Here is an 18225-nt window from a genome sequence, read left to right on the forward strand (position 1 = left end):
ATGGCAAAAAAAAAACAAGGGTCTAACAATAAAGTAAAATAAAAATGTTGTATAAATCTTTTTACTATTGTTCTTTGGCCACAGTAAGCTCTCTATTTTGTATCATCATTTCGTTTTACATCAGAAGTGGATAAATTCTTGTTCAACTAGAAAATCATATTTCCAGAGTCCAATCGATTAAGAAACATCGACTAGAGCCGCTAGTCCGGCAACGCCCGGGAATTTTGCGTCAAAATTTTTAGTAGCGCTGCAGCTGATTTTCCAGCGCCAAATAAAGTTTGAACAACAGTACACTATGTCAGTCGCCGACACTCTTGAATACGTGACCCTTGGCAATCCTGTCAGCAAAATGGTGGCTTCATCCGCATCCGCATTGCTCCGCACTCTCGTAACTAATTGAATATTCCCACCCGACGATCCCGGAGTTCTGTACTAATTATAATTTTAATTTTAATCTGCAGGGCTTGCGTCCGAAGAAGGTACCAGTGCAAGAAACAAACATGTCATTGCATCCTTCTGCCCATAACTACGTCCATCCACATCGAGATCTCTATAGCCTGGCCGGTAGTCATTACCACTTTGTGCGTTTGGCCGGGCTTGGCGGGGCATCCGCCATCTTTATGGGCGCCTACTGCAAGTATGTCCTGAAGGACGTCAGCGATCCCAAGGAGCAGGTGGATTCGCAAGCCTTCGCCGATGTTGCCAATCGTATCCACTTCCTGCATTCATTCGCCATGATGGCCATGCCACTGGCTCACTACCCAATATTCGTAAGTTTGATTACGGGAAGTCCCCCAAATTTAGCTACATATATCTGTCATTTCAAGGGTATTATCGTCCCTTTGGATCTAATTATTATGTAACTCCTTGTGATTTCAATTTCTGTTTAAAAATTTCTAGTCAAAATCGAAATGAACTTTTCATCTTATTGTGCATTAGTATAAAAAAATTTTGATATTGACTGTTGACTAATCTTTAAATCACATTTCTAAAAACACTGGATCACTGCTCATTTCTTTTTCTGAATAAGAAATTAGCATCTGAAATTCCGAGTGGATTCCAATTTAAATAATTTCAATTTGTAATTTAAAAACTATTTACTTTTTCATATTTATAACTTCATGCCAAGCCAAAAAAAATCCACACAAATACAACCATTTTCCAAAAAAATCCATCTCGATCGTATTTAGTTTATTTGTAAAGCTTTTGTTTGTCGGTTTTGTGGTTTACATAAACTCTGTGTAAAGTTAGATCTCTGAACGGAATTTATAACAACTCGCGTTACTCTCGAATCGAAACTCCAACATTGATACTCGTATAATTGACACTCTGCTTAGCTAGTCTAATGCGCTGATTGACATTACAAAAATTGAGCTATGAATGAATATTGATTTTGGCGAAGCGCTTCCAAGTTACTTCAATCTTTTTTCATTCTTTATAATATATAGTAGGTATCCATATGTATATTCATGTTGTATATGAAATGTTTCCAAAGCTAAAGCTAAATGTTCAACAACCACTAATTGCAGCTTACAAAGTAATTTTCAATACCACACATGATACTTGTATAATTGCATTAATTCTGGATAATTCTTAGGTTTGTGATATGAGCAGGTTCATAGCTGATATGGGTTCGGGGTCTTGGGTTAGGAATTTTTGTTAATTTACTTCAATATTACAAATGTATTTTTAAAATGTACCAAAAAGGTATAGATTCTTTCGTTTTTTGTTTTCTTTTTTGCTGTTATTCTGTAATTATTATTATTTTTTTTTTTTTGTTATCAGCCTTATTTGATAAGTAAAATATGAAGCTTGCTCGTGTTCCGTTTTGTTCAGGTTAAAGCCAACAACTAAAGCTAACATCAAAATATGCACACCAAACTTTTGCCACCTTTGCTAGCCTTTCTAATCTTACATTTGTAAACTATGACTAAGGTGCCTGTTCCGGTTTTTACTAATACACTTTATATTTTTTAAAAAGTAAATGCATTTCTTAGATAAATTGGATGAATTGAACCTCGGGTTAAAGTGTAATTTTTAATCGGTGCCGGTATTTTAAATATATTTTGTCATTAGACATTTAATAAGTTTCCTGACTGTGGACATTTAGTTCCTATAAATTCTGGTGCTTGCCTCAATAATAATGTGTTAAGTTTAGTAGTATCCTAAAATCGTTTGTTTACAATAGTCGTTTGATTTCAAATTCGAAAACAGTGGAATCTGGAACAGGCCTACATGTAAGACTTTGAATACTTTAAGTAATATGAATCATTTTCTCCCGCAGACTGGTACATTGATGATTACGGGTACAATGCTATTCAGCGGCTGCATGTACTACCGCGCTTTGACTGGTGAGAAGAAGCTGCAGCCGTTCGCGACCGTCGGAGGATTCTGTTTGATGGCCGCGTGGCTTTCGCTGGTCATGTAGGATAAGCGAAAAGAGGGGCTACTTATGTATATCTTATATTTAGTACATACTAAACAGTTATGTAGTCGGAGTGGCAACCAAAGCTATGCCAAGTTTAACATATAACATCAGCTAAAAATGAATTTCGTGTCTGCGTTTTCTTTAACTGCCGCAGGCAGTTCTTAACAATAAATATAGATTAGTTTTAAAGTGAGCTCTAGGAGGGCCTTGCAGCTAATGGAAGATACTTTTGAGTTAAATGCGTACAATTTCTTAGAGTATACATATATGCAGTTAGCCGAATGGAAATCGCTAAAATGAAATAAAGAAAATAAAAACGTTTTAACAAAAGAACCAACCGAGCTGTTACATTTATTTGTATACCTGTACATTAATAAATTACTATAAAAAACACACATATATATTAACACTAGGCGTAACATTTCATAGAATTCTCTTTTCGTTTTATCTTTTTTTTTTTTTTTTTTTTATTTTTTGGTTTTAATGTTGTTATTGTCGTTTTACTGGAACACATAATACAAATGCAATGCGACCTTTTAAAGGCCAATGCACAAAGTTCAGCTAAAATTAATTATTGCACAATTTGCATTGTTTTATATCAATCTTTGTTTAAGGTATAAAAACATTTACTCCCTACTACACTCCTCTAACATCAGCTTATTGTCTGTCTGTTTGATTTCCCATCAGTTTCCTAGTTTTATACACCTGACTAACATTTAATTTGATTTGTACACGTTTTGTAAAAAAGTTCATCAGCGACCGCTCAGTGTTGATGTCTGGTGGGGCCGCTGATGCTGTGCTATCCTAATAACTTCTGCTTGGAGGCCTCCGCGAAGAGGAAGGTCTTCTGAATTCCCGCATTGGCAGCCGGATGATTCGTAATTGGTTCCAGTATCTTAAGTATGTAGTCTTTAAAAGCCTTCGGAACGGCGAAATGTCAAGAATCCTTCTTGAGACGCAGGTTATCATCATGGGCCTATAAGGAATAGTATATATTGAAAAATATGTACAGGAATCATATTAAGTCTTAAGAAGAAAACTTACCTTCTGTGCAACCTTCAGCAGAGCATCGAAAGTAGAGTCACCCGTCTGCTTCACCATGCTGTGGAATACCTTCTTCTCACTGATTGTGAGTAACTCGAATGGAGAACCAAACTCCACCGCCTTTCCTGCATCCATTACCAGCACCTTGTCCGAATCCATAACCGTGTGCAAGCGATGGGCAATCGTGAGCACCGTGCAGTCCTTGAATTTGTTCCTAATCGTCGTCTGAATCAGAGCATCCGTTTGTGGATCCACGTTAGCCGTTGCTTCATCCATCACCAGAATTCGATTCTCGCGGAGAATGGCCCTAGCTAAGCACACCAGCTGGCGTTGACCTACACTGAAGTTGGTTCCGCCCTCAGAAATCTTGCTTTGCAATCCGCTGGGAAGATCAGCCACCACATGCTTCAGCTTAACCTCTTCCAGAGATTCCCACAGCTTGGCATCGCTATACTCATCGAAGGGATCCAGATTGTAGCGCATGGTTCCAGAGAAGAGTACGGGTTCTTGGGGAATAATTGAGATCTTGCTGCGCAGATCGTGTAGTCCCAAATCGTTGGTGTCGCGCCTGTCGATCAGAATAGCTCCCTCGTTGTAGGACAGTCGGAACAAAGCGTTGATCAGCGAGGATTTACCGGCACCGGTACGTCCCACAATGCCCACCTTCTCGCAACCCTCGATGGCAATGTTCAGGGATCGGAGCACATAGTCGGCCGCCTTGTCGGGGAAGTACTTTAGAGAGAGGTCGTCGAACACGATCTTTCCATCCTCTGGCCAGTCCTTTGGTGGCTTCTTGTTTGGCTTGGATTCGAAGTCACCCTCCGGCTCCAGATCCTCATACTCCACCACTCGTTCCACTGCTGTCATTGTGTTCTCCAGCTCGGCTGACTGTCGCATTCCCCACTGCACCATACCGGTCATGCCCATAGCTTGGGTGATAGCAAGACCAACATCACCTCCGTTCTCCGGGGAGAATAGGAAGAAGCTCAGTGTGATAACAGCGATGTAGACGACACATACGCAATCTAGCCAGTATCCAAAGGCACGACTCGTTGCCAGGAACATATAGTAGCCTGAGCTGTGCATATCCTGGTAGTTGTCGAACTCGGCAATCAGTTCCTTCTGCGCTCCAAATGCTCGGATGGTGGCCAGTCCGTTTAGGGAAGCACTCAAGTGGGAGTAAATCGGTGACCGGGCTGTTGGAAAGGAAATTAATCATATTATAGATAATGCCACAGTTAAGAGGAAGTTCTGATAAAAATAAAAATAAGTATCCTCTATACATTATTAAATTTACTTACTGACAGCTTCAAGGCGCTTAACATCTCGGGATGTGCTCAAATAGAAGACTCGTAGAAGGTAGAAGACGATCACAAGGAAAACTGTCGCCAGGATGTACCACACGTTGACAATGCACAGGACGACTACAATACCAACGATTGCAAGGAAGATCTGCATCACGTCCATCATTACGGAGGGAAGAATCTCATCCACCTGTCCCAAATCCTTGGAGAAGCGGTTAAGAATACGGCCAGAAGGATTCGTGTTAAAGAAGTGCATCGCCGCCCGGGTCACACCTTGGAACATGGTATTGTGCAGCGTCGTTGAGCTGCGCATAGCCAGATAGAAGAAGAGCATACTCCGAACCAGCGAGAAGATGATCACGGATACGTTGATACCAGTAAAGTAATAGATGTCTACAGGGTCAGTGTCGGCGTTGATGCGGGTTTCGGGGAAAGCGCGTCTCAGTCGGGCCATGAATGTGTCACGTTCTGCTTCACCATTTTTGTTTACCCTGGAAAAGACAGTTGAAAGAATAAAGGAAGTCAAATCTTTGGGGTTACCTATGTACTTACCAGTAGGATAAAAAGATATCACCTCCTGAGGCCAGAACCTGGGCACCAATACAGAAGAAGGCAAACACGATAAACAGTCCATAGCCATTTGCTCCGAAGTACTTCTTGTAGAGCTTCATACCAATACGTCCCTCCACGCGACCCTCCTGTGTTTGCATGGGCGATTCCGCTGCCAAGGATTCGGCGGTAGATTCCATGGATGAGATGCTGCCGTGACGTTCGCGCAGTTTGCTGTTCTGTCGTGAGAGGCTCTTCTTGTCCGGAGCATCGCCAGCGCCCTCGTCCTTCTTGCTAGGATCCGTCAGCATCTGAGCGAAGTCCAGACCGCTCTTGGCCATAGATTCGTAGGTGCCCATGGCACTGATCTTACCCTTGTCCATGATCACAATAACATCGGCCTGTTCCAGGAACTGCAGTTGATGGGTGACTAGCAATACGATTTCCTCCCTCAGGAATCCACGCATGCACTGATCGAATAGATGGCGTCCAACATGGGTGTCCACGGCACTGAGAGGATCATCCAGGAGATAAATATCAGCCTTTCGGTACACAGCCCTGGCCAAACTGATACGCGCCTTTTGTCCACCGGAAAGAGATGCTCCGCGCTCGCCCACGATTGTCTTGTCCGCATAAGGCAAAAGCTCGAAATCCCGCTCCAAGGCGCACTTCTTAACCACAGTACGGTAACGATGCTTGTCCATGGGCAGTCCGAAGAGAATGTTCTGACGAACGGTGCCAGTAAAAAGCCATGGCTCCTGGGAGGCGTACGAGAGAGTACCGTTTGACCTTCACCGAACCAGAATCCGGATTAAGTTCACCCAGAACAGCCTGAATCAAGCTGGATTTGCCGGAACCCACGGGACCGATAACAGCCACCAGTTGGCGTGGCTTGAATTTCAACGAAACATTATCGAGCGTGTAGTCCGTGCTCTTCTGATCCCACTTGGCTTTGAGTTTGCTAATGTTGATACCGTGCTCCGCTTCACTGCTGCGTCGGCTGTTGGGCTTCAGGACACCAGTGGTCTGGGCCACGGTGGGCTGAGAAATCAGACCTGCCTTGCCAAGTTTTTGCTCATCCACATCCTCTGACTTATCGCGCACCTTCGTCTCCTCGTGTAACATGAAGGTCTGAATACGGCGGATTGAAACCAAAAGCTCGGCAAACTGTGAGATGCCCATGGGGAAATAAACGGTCATAGTATTACGCAGGATATTGTAGTAGGCGGTGATGACAAAGGCCTTCTCAGCTGTGAGCAGCTTTCCAAGCAGCACGAAGCCCACCAAACTCACAAACACCGATATCCTCGTCACGAACATAATGAAACTTTGCAGTGTTCCTCGAATGTAGTTCACATTCCTAATGGCATTCATCTCCTTGGTACGCACATAGTTAATCATCTTGCTGAAGGGGATCTCCCATGCGTACATCTTGATCACTTGGATTCCCGAAATGATCTCGTTCATCATCCGCACACGTTCATCTGTCCGCAGAGCAGTTTTCAATCGCAGCACCGAAGTCTTTTTGCCCAGATAAGCTTGCAGTGGTATAAACAGCAACATCACGGCCACGCCAAAGAAGGCGGAGATACCAATCTGTCAAAGAAATTGTTTAAATAAAATATGTCCAACAGCTTTTTAAATCTAAGGAATTTGTTATTTCTTTCTACTGGATTTGACCTACCCCAATTACATTTTAGGAAGATAAGCTTTTAAACGAATCTTAGATTAATTTCAACTATTTGATTACTTATTTAAGTATTTGCAGCAGTCTGATGTTAAGAACTTCAAACAATATTAGAAATACCATATCAAAAAAAAAACTGATTAATTATCTAGTTAAGGATACCTCTAACGATTACGTGTAGTAGTAAATATCTAAGGTAACTTACCTCCCTGTACATGAGATAAGTGATAATACCAATCTCCACGGGACCCAGCCATAAATAATTCATGTGAATCACGGAAACATCCAGTCTGCCCACATCGTTCGAGATGAGATTGACCACCTGACCAATTGTGGTATCGCCCAGTGCCACTCGACTCAAGCGCAGCGCCTTCCGATATATCATACCTGCAGGGCGAACATAATTCATGTGTCACAAAAGGGAACAATACCCCTCTCCCATCCCTCCGATCTCCAATAACTCACTTGTCATGGCTATTCTGGCCTTCATGCCGACATGGAACATGCCCAGCATGTAGGGATGCATGAAAAGCACGTTGAAGGCGCTCGTCAAGATCACGCCCAGGGCATAGAGATATGCCTTTGTCTGGTTATCGCCTTCCTGGTTGCTAGCGTCAGCATAGTAGGCCACCAGACCGCCCAGGAACAGTGGCTGGGTAACTCTGAAAAGGGCAGGGTTTAAAGTTATAAATCAGCCAGATGTCGGGTGGTGGGCGTTGCTTGAGCAGCTTACCGGAAACCAATCTCCAAGATGAAGAGGACCAGGCCTAGACCTGCCAGGCGCCAGCCAAACACGTTCATGGAGGCCTTCAGCAGGCTGGGGGTCTTCTTCTTTTTGCGCTTCTTCTCAACCTCCTTCTCCCACGCCTCGCTCAGCTTGCTGCCCAGGTGATCTGAAATAAACAGAAATTAAGATATCAACCAGGTGCAGCCAGGTGTCCATGTGCAGATAATAAATTCCGCCGTGACGGGACAACAGAGCATGTTGGCATGTAATTGGCAGATGATACAGCGGTGTTTAACGATGCCACCAAAATAAACACCCAAGAATTGAGTTATTTTCTAAAAATTAATTTAACAAGCTGAATAGTTTGTAAGGTCCTAAAGTTTCATAGTTCTCGACACCAAAAATTGATTGAGTAGATATAGAAATAAAGTTTGCTTTTCTTTTCCTAATACAAACAATGAATAATTAATATATAAATTTATTATTTTATTGTTTGAATTCGCACCCATATATGTACATATCCGTGGTCTATTTTTGAGCTTATCATCATTTAAATTGACTATGTTATAGCACTTATCACTGTATAAACCCTTCAAATTGTCAAGTTCGGAAAATATGAAAGATAATATACAGATTTGTATGACGTTTTTGCCATGAAAGCCGTATAATTAATGTTATCGTTTTAGTGATTGATATCTTCCCGTCATGGTTATGGTAAGAATAAAGTCAAAACATCTGACGATTTTAAAAACTAATTTCATAATGCATTTAATAAATTCTTTGAAGACCTTTAATTTTAACATTGCCTAGTGAAAACTAATCAATACAAAATCAACAAAGGATTATTATTCATACGAATGTCATGTCCGAGTATAAGCAATTGCGATTATTGATTGCCAACTACTGTATCTGAGGGTTATAATGATTGGAAGCATTGCTATCATTTGGGCCGTAACCGTGGGTAATAAATCCAGTTAATAGTCATTTCTTGTGCTTTGCTTTGACTGTGAAATATGACTGCCAACAAAAAGCAAATCCCGACCAGCTGCATTACCTCCAATCGATCTTATCAACAGTGAGAGCCCCTGCTACTCCACTACCCCCAAACTGGGATTCGGATTCCGGCACTTCCGTTGGGATTATATCAGCCTTCTAAAAGCCTTAGATTGCGCACCGATTAGGAACTAGAAACAAAAGCTTGGCATTTGATAAGGATTGCATCTGTACATATTTGCCCAGATATGTGCCATTATTTGTTAGGATTGTATAAGCCTCAATGGCACGATCCACTCAATATAATATCTCTAGGGGCCCATCTATTAAACTTAAGTAAATAAGCCTGAGTACCTAATTGCGTATACAATATCGGGGGTGTTCCAAAAAGTGTTATCAAATATTTTGGGCAGTAAATTCAATTAATTGTGGCCAGCGGACGTTGTCAAAGATATCAAATTTGTCACTTTTTACGGCACTTCCAAAGTATTTCAATGAGGAAATCAAAGGTCTAAAAGTCCCAGATTGGATAACACTATCTCTGGCGATCGTATAATTCAATGAGAATGAGTGATGGTGCAGAATGTTTGTATCCAAGGGCTATCTTATCATTCGGATTAGACTCCAGCTATAGTTCCGCCAAATGATCTCAATGGTTGTATAGGGTACTAAAAATCAATAAGGCGGACGTGCGATATGTAGGCGAAATCTAATCGCAACTTCCCCTTTAGAGGAGAGCCCTTCAGTGTTCGCTGATCCTTCGAACTAACGGAATAACCGAAAGGCTTTACTACAACCACAAAAAGTGGGCGCATGCTAAACCCTATCTAATCGTATTCGTCGGGTGCCTTGAAGTGTCTCCCCGGCACTTCATTTGGGGAGTGCCTGAAAGCGGGAGATAGTGTGGTAAATATGCGGTTTAGATGATTATATAATGTATAGACTATTGAGCTTGGGCAGTGCAAGGAAGCGTTCGAGACACGACGGGTATCAGGGGTTTGACACGCGACTAATGTCCATCTTCAGGAACCACTTAATGGCCTGGGCAAAGGGCGATGAAATCGAAACTCGAATGATCATTGCACCCAGGAATTGAAGAGTTTTGCAAAGTGCTATCAAGTACTTTTACTAGGTGTGACTAATACATAAAGTCACCTAGTAAAACACAAACGATCATCTAAAGGAATCTATTCACACATGACGTCACGTACGTCTTAATCTGGCATACGTGCTGATAAGGAATTCTTCTCTCATTCAAAACTCCTCGAGGGCAAACCAGCTTATCAGCTAGCTTACCGATTTCCATTTAATAATTCAATTAAATTGATTATCGAATGGTCCGCAGATTTTTCCATAAATAATCTTGTGGGATGGATCAGGGATCATTAATTATGCAAGGCACGATCTGTTTTAGTGCTTACGCACTGTGGGGCTATCACTCAGAGAACTTCGAGGAAATCATGCGTTTAACTCACCTGATCTGTGCTCTTGCAGGGCTCGATATAAATCATTTTCATCCAGGGTCTTTTTACGCCCTTTGAAAAATGTGGGCATGGCGAAGCTATGGTGTAAAAATAAGAATTTTAGATGATTTTTTTTAGAATTTAGCCTTTTAAACATACCAGAACATTAAGGATGAGAAAATGTTCGACGTCTCGCGCGGATTCTCCGGCAGTTCATCGGCTTTCATTGACTGCATTTTGGTCGTTTTCTAATTCTATCGATTTTCTAACTTGAGGTGCCAGGTCATTGGTCGGGGTTGCAAGTATCTCCTGTACAGGTGCCGCTGGAATGGAATTACAAACACCGTTAAATAAATAAATATACATATGTAACTTAGAAGAGGACAAATTCGTTCCTATCCCAATCAGTTAGCACTTAATGTGCCGAACCAAAAGATTGTGGACGCATGATGATTGCGCTCTTTTCAGTTCTTTTATTATTTTATTTTTACCAGCGGTTTGTTTGGCCACCGATAAAATAGATGTGGGAAACAAGGCCTATCAACGTATTTAGTTTTAGGTCAAATAGAGGATGCTCACAAAATTGTTATGGATTAATGTAGTTTGTTTTTTGCAGTAAATATCGTTTAAAAATTGTTAAAAGGATGCTTATTTTTAACCATGAGTAGTGTTACATTTCGGTAAAATAACTTATAATACAATTTTATTTTTAAAGCATTTTCTTCGAAAAACTTGTTTTTCCAACTTATTACATTTTCGAACTCCATTCGTTTTAAGCAAAATTAAAATTTAAGGAGGCGATTATGCATAAAAAATTAGAAGGTTATTGCTGTAATTTGATTATTTATTGTTATAATTTTTTCCCTTTTAAATTAAATTTTCATTAGCTTTTTTCACTTTTTAAAATTTATTTTCAACTTCCTGTAACCAAAACTGCAATTGCACTTGATTTTCACACGCGGCACACTTTACTAATGGGAAAATCCTGCTGCTCGAAGACTCACGGTACTTTTCCACCTGACGGATCCGGCGGCAGCTTCACTACAAAACTGAATGGCACTAGTTACGAATAAACTGTTCTTTTATAGGCGCTTGAAATGAACACCCACACACACTAGTGCACATGGTTTTATCAAGAGATCGCCGGAGAACTAAAGAGAGACACATTGAGGAAGATAAGAACGATGTGATGCTTGTACCCACACACACATTACGATCGGGAGAGCAGTTCTTGCTCCCCGCTCTTGTTCTCTCTATCTCTCCCTGTTATTATTCCTCCTGGAGTTATCACTCTTTAACTTAAGACCAGGAAACACTTGCATTTTGTTTTTACCTTTTCTTCGCAGGCGCAGCAAGCGGTGAATGCGGAAAACGATGTGCAAGGAAAAACAAAAAGCTCCAAAATGTGGGGGCAAATCAATAGGACAACAAACAGGACTCCTGTTGCGGTGATGTCCTTCTTCTCAGTGCTGATGAAAGTAAAAGTGAAAGTGGCCTTTTTTCTGACACTCAAAAATAACAGTGCTTTATTCTATTTGTTGTGTGCTGAATTTACAAAGTTGTGCAGTGAAAAACATAAAAAACGTTAAACAAGTTCCAGTGCGTGCGCGTCAAATCTGCGCATAGATGGAAAAGCGGGCTGTCAAAAACAGAACGGAAAACTGTCAGATACACAGTTGCGAACAAAAGTATTCGGACTAGCACAAGTTTGTGCTTGTTTTTTGTTTTGATAGCTTAGTCATTTTCAATTAAACTATATAGCAAACTCAAGTTTTTGTTTCTATTATTTTACCTTTCTAAGGCCCACACTTTTTAAGTTTTAATACTCTTACTAAGAATACTGCCACTATTATCTCTTCCTTAGTGATGTGGATATATACATACATACTTCATTTTTGTTTGAGAAAAAAATTATTAATAAATGGTACATTAGATAAATATTTAATGATATAAATATAAAGGTGCTATTTCAGAAAACCAAAAATAACAGTTTTTAGTTGTCAAATCATATATTTATTGCTATATGTAAACTAACAAATTAACTCAAAAAAAATTAAAACATTTTAAAAGGAATACCCTTTGCGAAGAAAGTTCTTACTTACTATACCAAAACTGATGTAGAAGTAATATAAAACATTATAGATATATTAGAGCTAAATATTACCAAATAATAAGAAAGATATCAGAAATTTAGATGTTAGCAACTGAAATTAAATAGTATGTCTAATATATTAAAATATTATTAAAAAATCCATTAAGGGTATTTTTCGGAAAAAGAAAATAATTTAATGTCTGGCAACTTTCGTGATAGCAGGGTTGCTTGCGATTAATTAGTATTAGCGCGCGCGACAACTCGATCGCTTCTCTGGAATTGTCAAAAATGTTTTTTGTGTTTCCCAATTGAATTTCGTAGGGCAAAGAGAGACTCAATCATGGCGCAAGTATGTATGTTGTGTTGCAGCAAAGAAAAAGACGAATTGGCCTTTGGGGTCACCCATTATGAGGACGGTATGATGGTGCACCGCAATTGCCTGGTAAGGCTAATAAAATTTCCAGTCGATTTCGTCTCAAACAATTGCCCTTCCTTCGCACCACTTAGTATCTTAGCTCGAATCTCATCCAACGTGGAAACGATCGCGTTGGCATCCTGCGCTTCCTCAAGGAAGATATCAAGGCGGAGGCCAAACGCTGCAAGAAGTTAGTTTGTTTCTATTGCCATCGTCCGGGCGCCAACATTGGATGCTGCAAGTCCGGCTGTCGGCGCACATTCCACACCAAGTGCGGATTCGACAATCTCGCCCAGAACCAGTTCTGTGACACGTACAAATCATTCTGCCACCAGCATGTAAAATACAATAGCAATCGTCCGGCAAAGAATGAGTCCTGCATCATTTGCACTGAGCGTCTGATAGCCAAGGGCGAACGCTTTAACGTAGTGAAAATGATCTACTCGCCGTGCTGCCGAAACGGCTGGTATCACCGAAAATGCCTGCAGGAGTACGCCAACACCGCAGGCTACTACTTTAAGTGCCCACTGTGCAACAACAAAGAAGTATTTCACGACGTGGCCTTAAAGGGCATCTCGGTGCCTAACCAGTGAGTTCTAAGCTTTAGGCTTAGGGTTTCTCCGAACTAACCATCACTTTATTTTTTTTCAGGGAAGCTAGTTGGGAAACCGAGCCGAATGCCTATGCCGAGCAGCTTCGTCGGGAGTCGGGCTGCACCGCCCAGGAATGCATTGTGCCGCAGGGTCGAATTGACTCTTCAGGAAACTTACTGTATTGTAACAACTGTGGTTCCAATCCGTCGCACATAATCTGCACCACCTACAATAGTGGTACCTACGTTTGCAACGTCTGCTCGATCGTCTCGCCCATTCGAGTACAACAAACTGATTTTGACGAGGAGGAATCTGACTCCGACGATACTGAACCTGAGCAGGTCAACCAAGCAAACAGCGTCATGGGCCTGAACGCCGTTAACAATACGCACGATCTTATCCATTCCAAATTGTATGTTTCTGGCTGGGATGATACCGACACCGAAGACGACGATGACGTGTTTGATCGCGCGGTCAAACCCATCGGGCAGACAAGCGCCGACGAGCAGCCCTCTACCTCTGCAGCGGCTAATCGCAGATCCACCCGCTTAATGACAGCTGCGACCAGACAAATGGACGAGACTCCAGCAGGATCGAACACCAAGCCAGAAGGCGAAGTTAGAGCCAACCAGGAGAACACAGATCCAACTATGAGAGTAGTTGGTTCCGTATCCGCCACCAACCAGCTTTCCGTGCGCTCAAGGCGCACAATGCCAGCTAGGATGAATGGACAAGAAAGGGACTCCAAAGTCGAGACCGATAAAGAACAGAAGGAGCGCGAGTCGAGGAGGCGACACTTGTCACCATTTCTTGAGCCACCAAATAGGCGGTTCTTAAGGTCCATTTCGCCAGAAGTCACTCCTAGTCGCCTCAACGGACAACGTACAAGTGCCACCCTGCGTCGCAGGACAATGGGGACCAGCAGATTTCCAGTTCGCGGCAACTTGGATGTGTCATGCGTGGCTAATCGGACCCGCAATCGGCTGCCCCAATACAAGGAACATCGTAAGGATACGGAATAACCCCCCCTGAGATCATAATCCATATTAGATAATACCCACATTCAATGTACAGCCCATCAGACCAGGCTAAGGATCCAAATGCGTGCGTTCGATCCTCAGCTGCTTTCACTATTTTTAACAAATTCTTTATGCTAAGTTATTTTACGACTGTATGTTGTACATCCTTAACATTAAAAACCAGATCTCCCTTGTTCGGTAATATGTTTTTCGCCTTAGTCCTGAATTCAAAAATGAGAAACAAACATAGGAAACCTAAGAATATATCCAATAATTTTTATTTATTTTCCTAAGTAGCTTTAAATGCATACAATTTTAATTTTGTACATATTTATTTTCTGCAAATTTGAGAAATTGTTTCTAGAAATTTGATTCAGTATTTATCAGTAGTTATTTAGTAATTTAAGTTATTTTACTGATGCAAACAAAATAGACATTAGAAAAACATAAACGTCTTCAATATCTAAAAAATAAATTAATATATGTGAAAAAAAAAGGTACGATAAATGTTAGATAAATTAGATATATCAGGATTATACCGTTATATATTGTTACTACTCGAATAGGTACTGTGAAATACTTCAACCCAATACTATAACCCATCTTTCTCATCTTCCGTTTAACATTTTAAAACATGAATGTACTTAAATTTTTTATATTGAAAACTTCAACAAATATGTTTGGCATTTAGTTGAGCCAGAATCGGTGGATGACATTTGTATCTTCTGTTTAACAAAACAAGTTTCTTTGAAATCTAGTTATTGTTAAGCGCTAGGAAATAGCAAATCTCTTCGGTGTTGTCTTCGGCGGGCAAGTAAACGATCTCCTCGTAAACAGATTCTTCCCCAGGTGCGTATTCTATCCGTTCAAAGCCAGAATCTCTATGAACCTGTCCATCCACCTCCACTAGAGAATCAATATCCTCAGTTTCGTGTTGCCCTTCCAGGTCATCAATTTCTGTCAAGACATCAATATCCTCCACTTCATATTGCTCCTGCAAGTCATGCTTATCCTCCCCTCCATCGAATTCCTCCACCAAAGAAGACTCATCGATTACATCTAGATTTTCTGCAATCAAATCATCTACTTGCTCAAAGTCATTTTTTTCCTCCAGAGCATCAATGTGTGCTTGAATTTTAGCCATGTGCCTCATCGACCGCAGATGCCGAACAAAGCAAAATCTTCTGGCAGTTATGTATTCGCAGGGCGCGCATTTCATTGTTGAGCTGCTTTCGTCTATATAGGCGTAGTATTCGTCCTCGATCTCCGCAGACTTTTCTGATGGCTCAATCATTTGTCCCTTCTCCTGGGAAATATACTCAATGTAGTCGTTCGGCTCCAGGACGCTATGCAAGACATCCTTGTGAGCCTGGGTGCTAGTGTGTATTTCTAGGCAGGATTTTTTAGTAGTGTTAAAATTGCAAGGTGTGCAAGAGTACAGAATGTCGCCGATAACTTGTGAGACGTCCGACTCTGAAACAATTTTATTATGACTTTCTGCATCATCGGTCTCGTCTATCAGTTTTTCGCATTCGTTCAACTCCTTCATAATGTGACGCCTCGATCCCTTGTGCCGCAAATAGCAATATCGGCTGGCAGTAGTGTACTCGCACACCTTACAGCAAAACAGAGACCGATCTATTTCGGTTTCGGAGTCGGAGCAGATATCTTCGGGCAGATGTTTCTGGGAGCGCCGGTGGCGCTTTAAGTCTCTCCTCCTGTCCGTAGAATAAGTGCATCCTTTCAAGTTGCACGTCAGTCTCTTTAATTTTACAGGATTGACCTCAACCTGATTCTTAGGCTTTGGTTTTATGTTCATCACTAAAAACAATAAATGAATTGTTAGTTTTCCTCCATCTATTGAATTTCATCAATGCTCACATTCCATTTCATCCTCATAGATGAAGTCGAGGGCTTCTATTGTCACGGTTTCCGTAGATTCGAAAGTCTGCGACATATTCGCACTTTTAATAAAAATAACAAAACAAACCAACAATTGCTAGTGGAACCGTATTCGGACAGCAACTAATGAATGATGAATACCATACACGGATTTAGTATTTTCTCTTTATATAAGCTTTAATTTACTTCTTTTTTAAATTGTTGGTTAATCAGTTTTATGGATCTTTAAAATATAAATAATTTAAAAAACTACTCATCATATATTTAAGTGATCAAATAATAAAACATTAAAGCTACCAAAACAAGAGTCCCCCTGTAAGAACCACTTGTTACACACAGTCATACATAACAAAGCCGGTGCCTGCCTCTGGTCACTCTCTTCAGTTTTAATTTGTTATAATAATCGAATTCTTTAGAATTATAATTTATCTGTCTTTCTACGCAATATATATAATTTTTTTCAAGTAATATACAACTCCTGACCAACATGCAGTCCGTACTCACCCGCTCGTTTAACATTGGTAAGACAAACCAGCAGATGGACTTTGAGCCCCAGCAGCCACTCTATAAGCAAGATCCTTAATCTGATATAATTATTCAGCTCGCAGATCTTTTAACGTTCGGCAGATTGCTTCATTGTCTGCCCTTTCCGAAACCCATCAGATGCTGCAGAAGTCCTGCAGGGATTTTGCCAACTGTGAGCTGAGCGGAAATGCGGCCAAATTTGATCGGGAGCATCTTTATCCGGAAAAACAGATCCGCCAGATGGGTGAACTGGGTGTGATGGCTGTTGCCATTCCCGAGGATCTAGGTAATTAATGTAGTTTTCAACTAATTACTCTTCATAATATACTACGGCTGCTCAACAGGTGGCACTGGTCTGGATTATGTGGCCTACGCTATTGCTATGGAAGAAATCTCGCGAGGATGTGCCTCCGCTGGAGTCATCATGTCGGTAAACAATTCTCTGTATTTAGGACCCCTTCTCTCTTTCGGAAACGATGCCCAGAAAGCCGACTACATCACTCCCTATACAACCGGCGAACGAGTGGGTTGCTTTGCCCTTTCTGAACCTGGAAATGGATCCGATGCCGGAGCCGCGTCAACAATAGCCACCGATAAAGGAGATCACTTTCTGCTGAATGGCACCAAGGCCTGGATTACCAATGCCTTTGAGGCGGAGGCAGCGATTGTATTTGCCACCACTAACAAACAGCTAAAGCACAAGGGCATATCCGCTTTCATCGTGCCGAAAGGTGTTAAAGGATTCTCGCTGGGCAAGAAGGAAGATAAGCTGGGCATTCGAGGATCTTCGACTTGCCAGCTGATATTCGAGGATTGCGTGGTGCCCAAGGAGAACATGTTGGGCGAAGCCGGGTTCCGGTTTCAAGATTGCCATGCAGACGTTAGATGCCGGACGGATAGGAATCGCTGGTCAGGCGCTTGGTATTGGCCAGGCAGCACTGGAGCTGGCCGTGGACTATGCCCAGAAGCGTCAGGCGTTTGGAAAGCCCATCTCTAAACTGCAGTCCATACAGCAAAAGATCGCGGACATGTCGCTGGCTATGGAATCTGCACGTTTGCTCACCTGGCGCGCCGCATGGCTAAAGGACAACAAACAATCTTACACTAAGGAGGCAGCCATGGCTAAATTGGCTGCCTCAGAGGCGGCTACCTTGTGCTCCCATCAATGCATTCAGATTCTGGGAGGAATGGGCTATGTAACCGACATGGCAGCCGAACGACATTATAGGGACGCCCGCATCACAGAGATCTACGAGGGCACTTCAGAAATCCAAAGGCTGGTCATCGCAGGATCCATACTCAAGGAATATGCTAGCTAAGATAAAGTTTCGCAAAGTTAAGAACAATGTATATGCCCTTAATGACATTTATTCTAAAAAATTGTAAAAATGATATTTGAGTCACTAGTAATAAAGTTTTTCATTTTCCTACCATTGTCTTTAAACTTATTTATTTAATAGATTTAAGGGTGGTTCCCTTTAATT

The 18225-nt window shown here is 41.5% G+C and overlaps 5 protein-coding genes across 5 annotated transcripts; 3 read left to right on the forward strand and 2 right to left on the reverse strand.

Annotated features, from left to right (window-relative positions):
* The first annotated feature begins 160 nt into the window (after positions 1 to 160).
* On the forward strand, positions 161 to 2550 carry LOC108117185 (transmembrane protein 256). The gene is made up of 3 exons (XM_017229477.2): positions 161 to 388; positions 462 to 770; positions 2285 to 2550. The coding sequence occupies exons 1-3, from the start codon at positions 296 to 298 to the stop codon at positions 2426 to 2428; spliced, it is 546 nt and encodes a 181-aa protein (XP_017084966.1). The 5' UTR covers positions 161 to 295; the 3' UTR covers positions 2429 to 2550.
* Positions 2551 to 2747: 197 nt separating this feature from the next.
* LOC108117182 (probable multidrug resistance-associated protein lethal(2)03659) lies at positions 2748 to 11237 on the reverse strand. Its single transcript, XM_017229474.2, is given in 11 exon segments — positions 2748 to 3404; positions 3473 to 4668; positions 4774 to 5267; positions 5329 to 6107; positions 6109 to 6921; positions 7218 to 7399; positions 7478 to 7674; positions 7746 to 7905; positions 10208 to 10293; positions 10355 to 10518; positions 11200 to 11237. Coding segments are annotated over 10 exon segments (4023 nt in total). The 5' UTR covers positions 10432 to 10518; positions 11200 to 11237; the 3' UTR covers positions 2748 to 3365.
* Positions 11238 to 12547: 1310 nt separating this feature from the next.
* Positions 12548 to 14810, forward strand: LOC108117183. Its single transcript, XM_017229475.2, has 3 exons — positions 12548 to 12729; positions 12795 to 13291; positions 13354 to 14810. Exons 1-3 carry the CDS (start codon positions 12628 to 12630, stop codon positions 14315 to 14317), a joined length of 1563 nt encoding a protein of 520 aa, XP_017084964.2. The 5' UTR covers positions 12548 to 12627; the 3' UTR covers positions 14318 to 14810.
* Positions 14811 to 14953: 143 nt separating this feature from the next.
* Positions 14954 to 16326, reverse strand: LOC108117184. Its single transcript, XM_017229476.2, has 2 exons — positions 16196 to 16326; positions 14954 to 16135 (listed from the first exon to the last, which is right to left on the reverse strand). The coding sequence occupies exons 1-2, from the start codon at positions 16269 to 16271 to the stop codon at positions 15069 to 15071; spliced, it is 1143 nt and encodes a 380-aa protein (XP_017084965.2). The 5' UTR covers positions 16272 to 16326; the 3' UTR covers positions 14954 to 15068.
* Positions 16327 to 16552: 226 nt separating this feature from the next.
* LOC108117325 (short-chain specific acyl-CoA dehydrogenase, mitochondrial) lies at positions 16553 to 18171 on the forward strand. Its single transcript, XM_017229696.2, is given in 4 exon segments — positions 16553 to 16737; positions 16818 to 17027; positions 17086 to 17591; positions 17593 to 18171. Coding segments are annotated over 4 exon segments (1218 nt in total). The 5' UTR covers positions 16553 to 16703; the 3' UTR covers positions 18061 to 18171.
* The last annotated feature ends 54 nt before the right edge of the window (positions 18172 to 18225 follow it).

The sequence above is a fragment of the Drosophila eugracilis genome, unplaced genomic scaffold, assembly GCF_018153835.1.
Source record: "Drosophila eugracilis isolate 14026-0451.02 unplaced genomic scaffold, ASM1815383v1 contig_440, whole genome shotgun sequence".
Classification (NCBI taxonomy): Eukaryota; Metazoa; Arthropoda; class Insecta; order Diptera; family Drosophilidae; genus Drosophila; species Drosophila eugracilis.